The sequence below is a fragment of the Coturnix japonica genome, chromosome 2 (genome assembly GCF_001577835.2).
Source record: "Coturnix japonica isolate 7356 chromosome 2, Coturnix japonica 2.1, whole genome shotgun sequence".
NCBI classification, from domain to species: Eukaryota; Metazoa; Chordata; class Aves; order Galliformes; family Phasianidae; genus Coturnix; species Coturnix japonica.
Genome location: NC_029517.1, coordinates 28,895,921 through 28,912,040, shown reverse-complemented (window position 1 = coordinate 28,912,040; position 16,120 = coordinate 28,895,921). Strand labels below are relative to the sequence as shown.

Here is a 16,120-nt window from a genome sequence, read left to right as displayed (position 1 = left end):
TTGCCCACCTAACAACTGTGCTGGTTTATGTTTGACTTGAGACAAATCTGAAAGAAACTAACATCTGTAGTTGGTATGTAAATATGAGTGAATCAGTTATCCTTCTCCATAAATAATGAGCAGCCCAAGAGCCTGTTGAGCCCTCCTGCATGGCAGCTGGCTGCATGAAACTATCTGTCCTCACATAGGGACAGTTTTTGAGGGTATCACTACTGCAGAAACCCCTCACGACATAGAGAGATTCCTTGCTGCTACAAACCTTCTGTAGGTGAGTGATAGTTTGCTGAGCTTTGTAAGCTTGCTAAGATTATATCATAGATTGATTGTACACACATAAACCACTGATAAAGTATTGGGCTAGGAGTGAATTCAGCCACACCTAGATTCCTTACCTCTGTAGTTCATGGTGTTTAGAAAACTAGGGGATCCCCTCTGAACCTCATGACTCAATGGAAGAGTCTCTTGGATAAGTATGTTTAACCTTATCTTCTATGGAGTAAATAAGTGTACCTTGAAATCTCAAACCCTGTTAAACCCCTGTTTTATTTAAATCCCTATTTTATATCAATAAACATATTGCTGCTTCTCTCCTCTGAGTTGTAATCTGTTTGCAACTAACAGTTAAACAAAAGTGAATTCTTACACAAACTCCTATGTTTTCATTTCCAGATTTTTACAGAGCAAAATCTGTACACAATGATCCTTCAGCTTCGCAGAGTATTTCCTGGCTGCCCACAGGGCATCGCTTCAGATGTTTATTCATATTAAAGAGACAGCTACATTTCAGTTAACTATTTTTTCTCATGCACGGAACTTATTTTTATGAAGAATACGAAAGACTGCAAGTGTTGTATGATATTTCTTATGATAAAATAAGCTACATTTTAACTTCACAGTCCAAAGAATTTTTGTCAACATCACCGTAGATACTTATAAGTGAATACTACCATCTATGAATAAAGTAGCCGTAGTAATGTAAGACCACAACTATGGCTAGCCCATGTCTGACTGCTGCCGATCAAAGGCCCGACTATTACTCTGAGATCTAGGAAAGGGCTTGGACAGCATACTTCACTGGGTTGATCAGAAAGTCATCCCAAGCCAAAAAGATTACTTGTTTATGCCATGGGGGAAAGAAGATTATTGCTCTCACTTTCTGTCTTTGGAAAAAATGCTAGAAGACAAGGGATATACGTTTTGCGTGCAACAGGGGTCACAAGACCATTAAAACCAAATACCTCTGATTTCAAATATTTTAACATTGTTTTCATAAATAATTTTAACACATTACTACCAGAGTCTCTGAATTTTACTCCTTCCCGTAGATCTCCCATGTATCAATAAATCATTGTACGCACAAATTATACCAAATACGCTCTGTTTTCAAGAACACCTTTAAGCCTTCTAACAAGACATACCATACATCAAAGCCACAGCTGACACCTCAATCCATACTCAGTGTTCACATAACAGTACCAGTTACAGTATTTTCATATTCTACTCAAAGCAGGAAGCTGAAATACCTTAGCAAGCGATCTTACAATCGGGTTTTCCATGATTCCTTTGAGAAAAATCAGGTCTATTTCTTCAGCGCCTGTCGACGTCGGCAGATCAGTAAGGTTATCCAGTACCTGCTGCATGGCTGCTGGCAAGAGAAAAAAAATGACAAAAACAGCTAAGAATTGAGTAAAATAGCCTTGGATAAATAGCAAATATTGAAGAAAACACCACAGTATTAGGATTCAAGATTTTAAACAGCTAACTAATGAGCAAAACGGGACAGAATGGATAAACTACTATTCTTTTATTTGAAAGATGGAAATAAGTTATCTATCCAAATCCTTAGCACCACAATCAACTTGAAGGACTGTTCTGGGCCTGAATTAAACATTAACCATTACTTAAAGACTGAGAAAAATCTCATGCATAAACTATATACACATAATATCCAAATACAATGAAAGCAACTAACTCATGATAGTTAGGTTTCAGCTCCCCTTCATAGAAAGTTTTCAGCCCTCATACATACACCGAACAACTGTAAGTTTCAGAATGCTTCTATAGGCAGATGTCACTGTCCTTATAATGAGCACAACTTCAATTAATTTATTTTTTTGAACCAAAGATGTATTGCTAAGAAAGCTCTTGGTAACACTTGTGTGCACTCCCAGCAGTCATTTACAGCCCGCAGTTCTGACTTACTGCACTCTGGCACTAAGAGTAAGTGCTGCAAATGCTTGCACCAAGCTGGCTCCACAACATCAGGAAGTGTATCTTAGAACTTGAAACATACTCTGTTTGCATGGTTTTCTCAATGGAGATATTCCTGGCTATCAACAGCCCCACAGAGAGAGCTACAGTAGCTTGGGTTGAAAGGGAACAACGGTGCTCAAGAAAAGCTCCGTGCCATAAATCCGACCATCTCCGCTGTCCCGTCTCACAATGTCATTTATGAGGTGATGACAATTTATTGTATAACCGCGTCCTTCAACCCTTTCATTTAAGATAGAATTGAACAAAACAGATCCTTTATGTGAGACAGCAGAGTCAGCACATTCACACGCTGCAGACTTCTCATGCATTTCAGCGTGTGCAGCAGCCCTTTGCAGGCAGTTCCTAGACTAGCTTCAAGTCTGCAGAGACGAGGGTATGCAAGCTCAGGCTCAGCACAAAAGGGGACACCACTGAAGAAAGCTATGAAGTCCTTCACAAGGTAAATGATTTCGTTTTTACATTGTCAAACTCTTGCAGAGTTATGTTTGCATATTCAGACAGGCACATACATAGGCCTACTAAAAAATTTTCTGTTGAACTCCCCAACAAAAGTATTAGAAAAAAATACTGTTTACTTCAATACTCTGCATGTTGAGTAGCAGCATATGTCAAGATAATCAGACAGCCTATATGGCCCCTCTCCCACACACGAATTCACCCTTAGCCCTCCTCACTGCTTTATAATGAAAGTTATTATGAAACACGGCAAAGTAAGAGAACAACAGCATTTCTCAACACCTACTTTCTAATTTGAATGTTTCATAGACAATTCCATTCCAAGAAAATACTTTCTGGCTGTACTTTCCCTCAAGTAGAGCTGACTTTTCAACAATCAAATCATCTTGTATGGTACATTTTAACAACGGCAATGAAAGTCAAAGAAACTTCTTTTTTTTAATGCTTTAACCACACTTCTCGCTTCTAAAACATGAATCCTCCATGAAACCGTGAGTAGGAAGAAATATGACACTTAAACTGTGCTTTCAGATTCTGAAGCAATACTATTCCTATGGTTTCAATAGGAGAAGTGCTGTTAGTGACCACACATTGGATAAAGTCACCAAACCAACCTGGAGATAGTCCGTCTTCCTCAGGCCAAGCATGTCCTATATCTTGAGGAACTTAGTTACCAATGCATAACGCATTCCTTATATATCTCCACGTTAATAAACTGCTTCCTATGAAACCCTTTCAGAATTCAACCAATCTTAGATGATCAAATTTAATATTAAAATCTCTACTAAAACACTATCATCAAGTAGAAGCTGTTCAGAGAATCATTGAAGCTTCACAAGAATGACTCAGCCTCTTTGGAACAGCAGGAATCAAAGCTGAAGGCAAATAATCACAAAGGAAAGTTACAGTTAGGAGTTATTCAGTTATACAGTTATTCTTCAGAAATAGGTGGAACTAAGGAATTTAGAGATCACCAAATCTAGATATCCTATCAAACACTGCCTTTGAGCCTCCCATCTCTTCTTATGCTGTGTATCTGCCCTTGAAATGCTGATACAGGTTATTTGCTGGGAGAAGTGGGGGAGAGGGAGGGAAAAAAGGTGAGTAGAACTTCTATGTAAAGACAGGCATCCAGGAACCAAGGCAAACAAGTAGGAAGCCTGTTAAGCCGTCAAACTGCATCAGCCAGGTTCTCAGGAGTGTTCCACGTTGTTGAATATTTTGGTGTTCAACAAAAAAAAGAAGTGTCTCTTTTTCCTTTGGGGGAAATATTAACTATGTCTCTTGTCTCTCACATTCCATCTTTTAAAGGAAACTGGTATATTAACTTTAAGAGCTGTACTATTTTCTTCCTTATCCCTCCAAATAGCAACCTTTTTGTACGTTCTAAGAGCCACCTGGGTAAAACCTTAAATTTTCACCACAACAAAGGATTTGCTTTTGTGAGGATAACAGGTAATAAGCATGGTTAAAGAAACGAGCAAGGATTACAGACATGACAAAAACACACCTTGACAGCAGCCTCCAGACAGAGCAAGGAACTGAGCAGCAGCAAGAGGCTTTCAGCTGAGACAAGGTGTTGAAGTAAAGGACTCTGAAGAAAAAGTACCAACAAAACAGAGCTTGTGGTAGAACTCCTAAGAGAAAACAAGATTACAATGGGACATCCTCTACTACAGCCCCTGGCTCAGTGACAGGGAACAGACACACACACCTAATTCCCACAATCAGTTTTTCAAAGAACATCTTCATAAACACTGGAAGTTTAAAGCCTGAAGCAGGACTCAGCAGCAGCGTACTGCTCTGTCGTGTACATGCACTGAACATTTTATTCCTATTGAGCAGGTGAGTCCGTGCTCAAAATAACCAGTTTGTCATTCAAACCCCATATCAAAAAGGGAAAGGGAGATGCACGGAGAAGGCGTGTTAACTGATCTTTGTAGTAGTTACCATGCATCCGCATGTCTAAGAATGAGGAAAATTAGCTTATGAATACAGAATTCACTAACCAGAATTAACTCGTCCCTAATTCACATACGGCTCTTCAGATAACCAAGGGCAGATGCTTCTAAGGCTTAATCTACATGCTGCACCTTACAATAGTAAATTCAGATCAAATGGAAGTAAAAGTTACTATGACAAACTCTTCCTAAGGAAAAAAAAAAAGACAGGTTTTCAACAATCTCTCAACTGTGACTCTTCCATCAAATTTGATTTTTACTTCTTCTTTCGGTGCCTAATTCTTGACTAGATTAATTCTATGTAGAGGAAAAAGGAAGCATACATTTAAATAAATTTTCCAGATTTGCAGACAGAAGACAAATGTGTCACTCACTGGGGAAAATGAAAGCCTTGCAGAATGAATACCCTGCACAGATTTTTGAGCTTAATTTCATTTTATTATTCTCCAAGCTAACAAATGAACGGGGAATTAAAAGGAAATTGTGTAATACACTTAAATCAATGTATGCATAATTATTTTCCCATGACCCACTCATTTGGATAGGGACGTATGATAAATACCTCAAGGACTATTGGTGAGAGTAGCAGTTTGGTCTCTCTGCCACAGTACAAACCTGTTACACAATGCCATGCAAAGTATGCCTATGCTGTTACTGCTGTAGGGTACAGCGACACTTGGGCTCTCAAGCATCCAGGAACTGTCCACATACTGCATCATGAGCTGTTCTCCGAGCAGGTAGCATTGGGCTAACGTGGCTGTAACCCTACTGATAACCCACTGAAGTTCTTCTTACAACACTCCGCTGTAACACCATGTGGGCACGTTTTCCAATCAGGACCCCTTCTTCATTCAGTAACGAGTGGACTTCCTCTAGAAACACAGCCAGGTTGTTCAATGAAGGAAGCTGCTGTCTGCAGCATGCATCCCATGACTGCAGAATCAGAGAAACAAATAGTGTGTCTGGCAGTGAATTAGGACAAGAAGAAAGAACAATCTAATTGTTAAGACTGAATGCTCCCCTGGAAACTTATAGCCCACTCACTGAATTTTTGCATGTTGAAAAGAAGTAATGAATGACTAGAGATATTTGTCACAGGTCATGGGGGAAACAACACTTGCACCTCCTAAATACTACAGCTCCACTTCTTTTGGGCTATTCAGCTCAGCTACAAAATGAAGAAGCACAAGTTTTTTGATGAACAGATGGACCTCACAGCTGCATCTTTTGGACAGAAGAGCAGTACTTTAAAATTATTGCAGTCAAGATAAAAAGGGAACACACACAGCATCACACCTCCAAAACCAGCTGGATTAAAAGGCTATGTTCCATATGCAGAGAAATATCACCAACAATATGATACTGCCAACAGATACACTGAAACTCAGTACTGAGAAAGCTGTGATGGACCTCTTGTGAAGAACTGTAAAGAAACCATCTCAATCATAAAGTACAAAGGCAGTTGCCTTAATGTGAAGCTCACTGATGTTGATGCTTCGATGATAGTAACATCAGAAAACTTGATAATACTCGTTAGAGAAAGACCTAATGAATTTGCTTCTTTATTATGTTTTTGCTACTAAGAGGCAGGAAGGCAGAAGATTCCCTCTGAAAGGTTCAAGAGGTGCAATTATTTATTTAAAAAGAGAATTCATTTTTCCATGTTTCTGCTTAAATAGCTTCCAGTCTCCTCCAAAAATAAGCAGCGCAAAATAAGCCTCCAAAAATAAGCAAAATAAACAAGAAAATACTTTCTTTTACTGTGAGGGTGGTCAAACACTGGAACAGGCAACCCAGAAAAGCTATGGAATCACCATTCCTGGAGATAGTACCTTCAAATAAAAACTGGTAACTCATACTGATACCTACACTGAAAGACAGAAATCTCCACTCTCTCCATAATATAAGAGGTCCCAGTTTAAGCCCTCAAATACCATCGGCTCATTTATGGATGCCTGCATCTCTCTAGGGCATCTCAGGTGACATTGAAAAAGATGCACTACAATTGGTGGCTATGAGTTAAACGTAAGAATTTTCACAACACTGAAAAAAAAGAAGCAGATCTACGCCTCCAAACCATTTATGGAATGATACTGAATTGCCAATATGCTATTTTACAACTTCTAAATCCTGTTTGTTACAAATGCAATGACTACAGTAAGTCTTTGCTGAATATCTGAACATCAACGCTGCCAGCAAATAAATTTACTTCCAAATGTTGGAGAAGATGACACGTTGCCCTAAATCTATACAGCTTTTGTTCGAGCTGAATTTTCATGACCGTGTTAATCTTCCTAAAGGACCGTACTTAGAAAGGAGCCGTGTTTTGAATTCAGTTCTGTTTCCTCCTCAACATTTTATATTACACAGTTAAAATAAGACACAGCTTAAAAGAAATGACTGCTTTTCCTCTCACTATAATGTGTTGCCATTTTGATTAAATATTTTTGAGAACTTTGAGCAAACCTTCTGCACATATACATTTATTTGAACCTGCTGAGCTGCGCTGATAGAAAGTCCAAATATTGCAGAGACTGAAGAAATTGCTATCAAGCACTTAAGTAACCCAGAAACCTAAATCCTTTGGAGGCCATGGAGGACAGTGGAAGGAAAGAGATATTCCATACTTCCGAAAGCCACTACTTGTAGCCTAGAGAAGTAGGACAGTATATGCATATGCTTCCAATGAAGGAAAAAAATATATATGTGTTTCAGTAGGAAAGAAACCCAAACCTTAGTACTGCGCCTCAAATTGCAATAAAATACTGAATTTGATGTAAAAGCTACACAAACTACAGCACATAAAAGCAAGTCCAGTAAAAGCTTTAACAAAAGGATGAATTAAATTACTTCATTTTCATAAGTGTTCCTACTTTTCAACCACAGATTTTAGAAAGGTATTTAATGATGCCACACAAAGACAACTGAACTTTAAATGAACACTAGCATACATCCCAGACCAAATATCAGTTTTGATGAACAAAGAATATATCCCCTTAGTACTTGGACCAATTGATACTTCGGGTTCTAAAGACTAATTTTTTAACTTATTTTTAAATGAAGACAAAAAGGAGGATAAGCTCTGAGATGCAAGTTCTGCTGCACTTCTAAGAGCGGACACTCCAGAAACAGCTCAACAGGCAGTTTAAGTCTTATTATGAACATGTCTATTGAAGCACTTATCTAGGCACACTACACAGGCATACTTCCAAAGGTGAAAGCCAGAATTCACAAGGACTGTAAGTTACTCTACTGACAATGTAAACATCTTGGCACAGAACAATACTCAAGAGCTATTAGGTAATACGCTTTGGGTAAGTCTGCCAATAAGACATGGAATCTTTTAGTATATAAAACTCTATATACTGCAAAGTAACAACACCATGCTCACTTGTAGAGGAGTGAGGTTCTTCCAGCCCTGGCATCTCCAGAGCCCCACGATGAATCTCATTACTGGAGATCCTGTTGTTTTCACTGAGGTCTGCATCCTTCACACGAAATCACCTAATCACTTCTACCACTCAATTAAAAAAAAAACACTGGACAGTTCCTGAATCTTCATCAATATGTAACTGAGCTTGAGCAGATTTTCTTAAGCCAAACCTGTTTACAGCTAGAAGACAATGCTTCAGCTTCTATTCCTCTAACATAAATAATGCATTTGAGCCTCTCCTGTATTATAAGGCAAGAAGCAAACCTTGAATAACTCCTCCATGTCTTTTCCAGTCTGTGCCTCCTTCCAGTATGAACAGTCAGAACTGCTCAAAGTAAACTGGACATGAGTCTCAAGAGTTCCTTGCACAACACCAATACTATTTCCCTTTCTACTGATACAGGCACATCGTATGGTCTATTTTGACTTACATTCACACTATATGGTCAGATCAACCTGCTGGTCTGACACAAAGGAGTGTAAAATTTCATTCTGGACTTCTGTCTCCTCTAAATCTTAATTTGCAGCTTAACTGCCTTTACCTTTAGGTGCAAAACACTACATGTATATTTTGTCCCACTGCTATCACTCCAGGATTCAAGTTGCTTTTTTTTCCCCCACATTGGTTTTCATCCTCTTTAGCTTCTGTGCAAACTCTTAGACAAGGAACTTCAACTGAAACCATCCTTCATTCAGATGCTGCTGAAGCTGAAGTAGGAGACATCTAACAACCAACAATTCTGTGATGAAAGATTCTGATGTTCAGTGATGTAAATCTGTATTAACTCATTCTCAGATTTATTTCATAGCAGGAGCCATTAATTTAGTGACAAAACATTCAAACACAGCACTTTCAAAACCAGATCGTCCCACTATGATGCAGGTGCTCCAAAATCCTATACCTTTTCAATACATCATATCCATGTATTGCATGACTGCTGCATATTCTGTTATTACGAAGTATTTGTTTAATTAATTGTATTACTTCTAACCTAAACTGTTGGAATATCTAAATCAAACTGGCATCAATACAGACATTAAAATACTTCTATTTGATGTTCTGTTATAGATATTGCACAAGCATTTGAAAATTGCTCAACAACTTCACAAAAGCAGAACACAAACAGGAACAAGCAAAATAGAAGGTGCATTAGAAAAGATTTAGAACATACCGTTTTGTATCTAGAAATGAAAGCAATTCTAATTTAAAGCAGAAAATACATTTGGTTATTATATAATTCCTACCCCACTTGTTCTAAGAGAAAAGACCCACCATGCAAGATGGCATACGGAGCAATTTTCCATTAATTCAAAACCTACTTAATTTCTCTCCAAGTTTTCCCCTGCAAAGCAACCTGTGAATGTACAGTTTAAGACATAAACAAAACTGTAAAAATTATTGTATTTAAAGTAGTTGTCTCTGGACGAGGACCTCACTTCCACAGCATCACACAGTACACTTTCCAGAAGTCTCATCTGCAGTTTATTGACAACCTCTAACACGTCCACTAAAACAGCCCCTTTACGCAAGCACATCCCATCCCTGCTAGCAGTGATGAACTGGATAGAAAATGGCTTTTCCTAAATTTTTTGTAAAATGACATTGCTGATGTTTTTAAAATGGTGAAGAACGCCACATAAATTTTTTCGTACTTCAAGAGAGATGGCAAAACATAATGGCTTCTTAAATGGCTGAACTGCATTACTGTCCTAACTGCATCTACCATTTGAAAAACATTTTCCCAGCAAGATTCCATTCTAAACCTTTTCTTTCAACTAACCACAGTCACTCTTTGCACAACCATTCCTTATTCTCAGCAATTACTTTAGCCCAAGGAAGCAGATGCTCAAGAACCCTGCAAAGGGAATAAAGAGATCACTTTGACACTCAGATTGTGAAGGGAGCCAAAAAATTCCACAGATTAAGTCACACTGCCTTTAGTTATGCATTTCAGCTCCCAGACTCCTTTCCCGCAGTATACCGTCACGATTTATTCAGGTTCACAAATGTTTGATTAAAATGGGGAAACTAAAGCTCAATTTAAGAATACCCAGGCAAACCAATGAGGGGAAATGTTATTTCTAGTGGTCTTCAGACAACCCGCATTAAGAAACACACATTTTTAAGGAAATGATGGTTTCAAATGTTCCCCACCTTCACTTTCAAGTCATTTTGCAACTTACTGCTGTGAACACCGAAAGACAATTTTCCGCATGTTATAAGGTGGATGCAGAGATGGAAACTGCAAAGGGTACCTTCAAAACAGTGCTCTGCGCTTGTACCTGTGATGCATACTGACAAGTTTGAGATTTTCTACTCTATTTCCTCAGAATACCAAGTTTGGTTACATCAAGTTTTGCACATTCGCTTCTGAATTTTCAACCACGTATCAAATCATTCTAACCAAAGCAAAAAAGCAACAACAAAAATACAACCCAAACCACAGAGCTTTGAAGCAAAGGCTTATAGTAAATAATTTGTGACTAGATATAAGTTTTTTTAATTACACAGTGAATTTAAGATACCTGTCTATACAGCTCTTCCTTTAAACGTATTACTTGGCAGAACCTTGAAAACTTAACCAGCACTTCAGTCGTGGAAGGGCTGCAGCAAATAAGAGGAAAACAAATGTCATGCCCTGAAATATAATGTTAGTTCAAGCAGTACCTCATAGAGCGATGAGCCCCACTGGTTTTTTGGCCACGGGATCTCTGAGATTTGCACAAGCTTCCAGGCCCAGTGAGTGACTTCAGTATCAGTACTCAGAATGACTTCGAATGTAACTCCATCAACAGAAAAGAAGTGGAGAGGACTCCCAGAATAGCCTATTAAAATCCCCCCTTGCAAAATCAAAAACAGCCAGTTAGGGACTACAACTCTTCTCCATCCCCAATCTTTGAATCCCACTGCAACAGATAAATAACTTCACGTTTTGGCTTTTCCACAAGAAGGTTTTATGAAGCCAGGGTCTTGACCTAGAAGAGTAATTGCTTTGCCAACTGTCTTCAGCATGGCAGTTAAGAGGACTGTCTCATCACACTAAATGAGTTCTCAGAGCAGTCAGTCCCATCCACAGTAGTTTCTGCTTATTATACTCCCCATTAAATTCCTCTTTACCAGAAGTGTATTGGGCCTGAGAGATATATAAAAAGAGAGCAATGTACCCTCCTGTGGATAAATTGGTTCTTTGGACAGAACCAGCTTTAAGGTTGTGGAATAATTTAACATAAAGTTATCCTCAAGTTCCTGAGTGAACTTAAAAGGGCAGTCATGTCTTCTTCCATAACACTACAATACTCAGTGTTTTCTGGGTGTCAAAGGTCATTCATAACAATCATAGCTACTGGAAACAGAAACAAATACTATATTGGTCAACAAGTCATACAAAACATAAAGGACACAAGAATCAAGCAGATGAAGTAGCCATTGGCTAGTGCAAACTCAGCATTGGAGTTTAAATGGCCTTATTTTTCCCCATCATTTTGAAAGGTTTGAAGCAAAACCTAGTCTACAAGATTATGCATTTTCAGAAAGAGCAAATCCCTCTTCATAAAAAGCAAATCAATCTGTTTGATTGGTTTAGTTGGTTTTCTTTGGTTCCACTGCCCTTTCCCACCTCCCCCAGAATCTGCTATTTTTAACTGATTTTCCTCTACACTGGTAAAGGAAATAGAAATAAAACTCAAATAGAAAGGTAGTAAGGCACTGGAACAGGCTCTCCAGGGCAGTCACCTCAGTATTGAGCTTACTAGAGTTGAAGAAGCATTCAGACAACACTCCCAGACATTTGGTCATCCTGTACAGAGCCAGGAGTTGGACTCAGTGCTCCTTATGAGTCCCTTCCAACTCTAGATACCATGATTCTATGAAATCCGGATTCTGCTTCAACTTTCAGGACACCATGTATGTTTGCGTGGCCCACAGCATACCTTCACACACTGCACTGCTCATGGGGTGGAAGAACAAGACTAACATTAGAGTCTGACACAGGCCAGCAGTCCCCTCCTCAAAAAGCAGCTGCAATTTTTAAGCAGCCTGAGCTTGCACTTCTCTTAACTAACAGATTCCAGCAGCTCAGCTGCAGGCATACGATACATAACCTACATGTGTGTGCAAAGCCAGACCTCAGTTTGCTTTTCAGCACAGCTGGGAAGAGAAACATAGCTTGAGAAAATGGATATAAATAAACTACACGTAGACAGACAGCAAATCATCCTTGGAGAAATCCAATGGCATTGCAATGAAAGCACAAGCTCAGTCACCCAAACGCTCAGTGGATTACTGGACCACATCACAGTGTTTGTCTGCACACAGGGAGCCATTAGAAGGAGCAGGGTGTCACGTTGAAACTCCTTTAATAACATGCAGTTTAGAAGAGTATTTAGCAGTAAAAATAGTACAGTACACTGCTTGGATATGTGTTTTTTTTTTCCATTAATACAATATCACTTCCACGAATCAAGCTCACTGATGGCACCAGGGATTTCTCTATAGAAACTTGCCATGGTAGCAAATAGCAATGGCACTCGATTCCGTAAGAAGGAATTTGTGTTCAGTGACTGAAGCAGCTGAAATATGAAAGAGGCTTTTCTCAGCTGCAGGAGCGCTGGCAGAACGTCTGTTTTTCCAAACACAGTGTCAGGATTTAAACACCACATCACTCCTCAGCATAAGTTTTCAGCCCCACATAGGCCAAGCTTTTACACAGAAGGAATCAACGCTTCCTTTTTAATACCAAAGAGACTGGTCTGAAAATAGCTCCTGCAGCACTGGTTCAAAAATAAGAGCTAAGTCTCTATATTTAAAATTTCATTTTTCAAATTACAATCTTCCTGTCCAGAGCAATGGGCATCAAGGGCCATGAAGGAAAAAGATACTATCAAGTATGCATCATCTCAGCTCGACATAGGATTAAATTAAGGCCAAAAAGGTTGAGAATTAAATAGTCTTGTGAATATTTTAAACAGATTGTAATTACTTGGAATTCAAAATGCAATTACTTCAAATATTAAATGCTCAAATTTATTCTATTTTGAGTGTGCATACACTTGTGTATGCACGCCTGTGTGTGTGCACACTTAATAAATGAATCACCAGCACATTTATCAAGTCCAGCCAGCAATTCATTTATTAAGTGTGCAGGCACACATGCACACACACAGCCATGCATTGCAATTTCTTGGTCCCATGTGCCTGGGAAATGTTTTTTATTGTGACAGAATCTGTAAACCATGTAACTCCTCTTGCCTATATTATCAGCATATAGAGGACTGAAGGAAGCGTGGGAAGCAAGCAGACACTCAGATGTCCAAAGACAAGACTGATATGTGAACTATGATTCACAATCAGCAACTCAGATTCTTTACTATCAGCACTGAATTGAGACTGATGCCAATGGATTTTACACCTCTTTTTAAAGGTGTCAGCCTTCCAAAGAGGTGACAGCCTTCTCTGTTCCTACAAGCACAGAGTTCAAATAAAATTGAGTTCAAATAAAATTAAGCATTAGCAAATCCACTGATTACCTCAGGACAAACAACATGCTCGAATTATCCACAGTTGAGTCCAGCATGCTAACAGCAAAGCTAATGTACCACACAGTGTTCTATATTCTCCAGGGAAGAGAAACAGATTCCAAAAAAGACATACACTACAATAAAAGCACCCAAAACAAACTTAAGAGATGTGTTATTTTTGATACCTACTAGAAAGAAGCTTCTAATAAAAGAGCTGGCTGATCTTAATCCTTTAGAGGTTTTTGCTGGATGAGACATTTGGGAGGGATGGAAAACATTTTCTTGAGTTCGATCATCACCGGGATGCAGCAATTCAAGTCGGTCTTAGTGTAAGATTATCTCTGGTGTTTTTTTGCAGCCATCTGTTTTGTGCATTTCCAAGTTATACAAGCTATTATAACGCAAATGCATACACTCATACTCCACCACCCACCATCAGTGTTTACAATATTTACCCAGAAGTTAAACCCTAGTACAAACATAAGAAGCTGGTCACCTTTCTAACACAAAGAGTAAAATAATGTTTGAGGCCCCAAAGCCCTGGACACCTACTTAGCAGTGAATAATTTCAAATTCTATTAAATAAAAGGCAGAAAAAGACTGGAAAGTAGCACATTATGATGAAGTTATTGAAACTAGGTACAGCAGAAGGAGTGGCTGAGAAGGAAAAAAGTAAATGTATCACAGCCTACAGCATGTTCCAAGTGATGGCAAAGGAAACACAGCTGTCCTTTTTGTACAGTCTAGCACTGAATAAGAGTGCTTTCGCTATGCTGTAAAGGGGAGCACTCAAATGGGACTGCCATCTGCTCCACCTGTCTCCATGTATGGCTTTAGACATCATTACTGGGAAGTGAGATTCACATAGGAGGCATGAGTTCTTGCTAAATATTACTGAAAAAGAATAAGTATACGGTCAGCTGCAAGCAGGTACATATTTCCAGTGACTCCAAAGTTAAGATATTAGCTACGGTTGTTTTAGAGAATTAGGCCAGAGAAAAAGAGCAAAAGAGAAGGAAGCGAATTACTAATGGAAAGTTCGATCTGAGGTTTACATTCAGATCCCCTCAAGAGAAGCTGATGAAGTATTTGCATACATCTAACTTCAAACTGTGAAATGGCACATAGAGTAGGTAAGTCTTGATCAACACACTTGGATCTCAAAGGCTATTCATACTAATATATGCCTAATAAAATGTTTTCAAATATCCTCCCATTCGCTGCTTATTTCTGTTCACCTAAGAATACACTCCTCCGATTTCCAAAGTACACCTAAATACTCAGGAAACACTGTGGAGGCTAAAAGCAAAATGGCTTCTTAGCTGCAATTAGAAGGATGAGTATTTTGACTAAAAACAATGTGTGCTATAGACATCTGGAGATCTGCCTAACATGTTTAAATTCTACTTTAACAAATGGCCCATATTTTTAGAGTCCTGATGACTCTTCACTTCTTTTGCCTTTTTTCATCCAGTTAACTCAGGCACAAGTTGCCAATTAACTCTAAAAACAACGCAATAAAAGCTTTTAGTAGGACTTCAGTCTTGTTCACAGATAACCTAGTAATTCTAGAGAATATTTGCTGAAATTTATGATGCATCCAACATCTTCAAATGCATGATAGCGTTTCTGAGCCTCACTTGAAGAGATGGTATTCAATCTACTGCTGGCAAGAAATTTTACTACTTCCCATTCTCTTCTCACCCCACTTCTATACAAGAAGTATATGCATATTGCACTTCACCTCAGTTTCCTTCCCAAGGATATGTTACTTCACTAAGAGATCAGACACCTCTAGAAGGCCCTTAGTTTCAGATCAAATGTAGCTACCTTGAGAATGGAAGTTAGATACAACATTGTCACTTCTCTCAGCGACAATCAACAGTTAGGGCAACACTTGCCCTTCCGGTGCAACTTCAGTTGTTGTATTATTTATAAACTAAAAAAGGACTATTTGTTTTATCTAGCACAATCAAAATGTCTTACCCAGAGAAGAAAGAGCACTTCAAGAAGTCTATTCTTGTTCTTTGTAATGGAACCACTGGTACTTTTATACACTCGACAATTTATGTCAAGGCTGAGAACTAACTATAGAATATATTCCACTTATCCCAAACTACAGTTTTACCAGTGACCACCTTTCTTGTTCAGAGGCAGTAAGAAACTCACCTTGAAAAAAATACTTTCTAACATGTTTACTGGGGTGCTGCTTCTTTCTTACATCTTCAACTGACCAATGAAGGGATTAAACACAAGACACAAACTGTCTATGTGCTTCCACAGAATGACTGAACAATCTGCTTCCAAGCACAGTACTACCAGGTAAACTTAAGGCAGTATTTCTCTTGCTAACTTAGCGGTCTTTCCTTCAGCTTCAGATGACCACCCACTATAAGCACAATGGTTTCTGAGCATTCTAGGTTCATGCAAGACTCTCCACCAACCCAGAACTCAAACACCTAAAATGATGGATTAACCC

General features: G+C 38.7%; 1 protein-coding gene across 3 annotated transcripts in view; it reads right to left on the bottom strand.

Annotated features, from left to right (window-relative positions):
* The window catches only part of MPP6 (membrane palmitoylated protein 6), a 40,803-nt gene that overhangs the window by 14,399 nt on the left and 10,284 nt on the right, over positions 1-16,120 (bottom strand). For 2 of the 3 annotated variants that reach the window (XM_015853764.2, XM_015853761.2), the window contains one exon: positions 1,524-1,645. In XM_015853764.2, the coding sequence (XP_015709250.1) occupies positions 1,524-1,640 (117 nt within the window). In that variant the 5' untranslated portion in view covers positions 1,641-1,645. The remainder of the gene's footprint in view (positions 1-1,523; positions 1,646-16,120) is intronic. The other variant, XM_015853762.2, reaches the window with a different exon arrangement.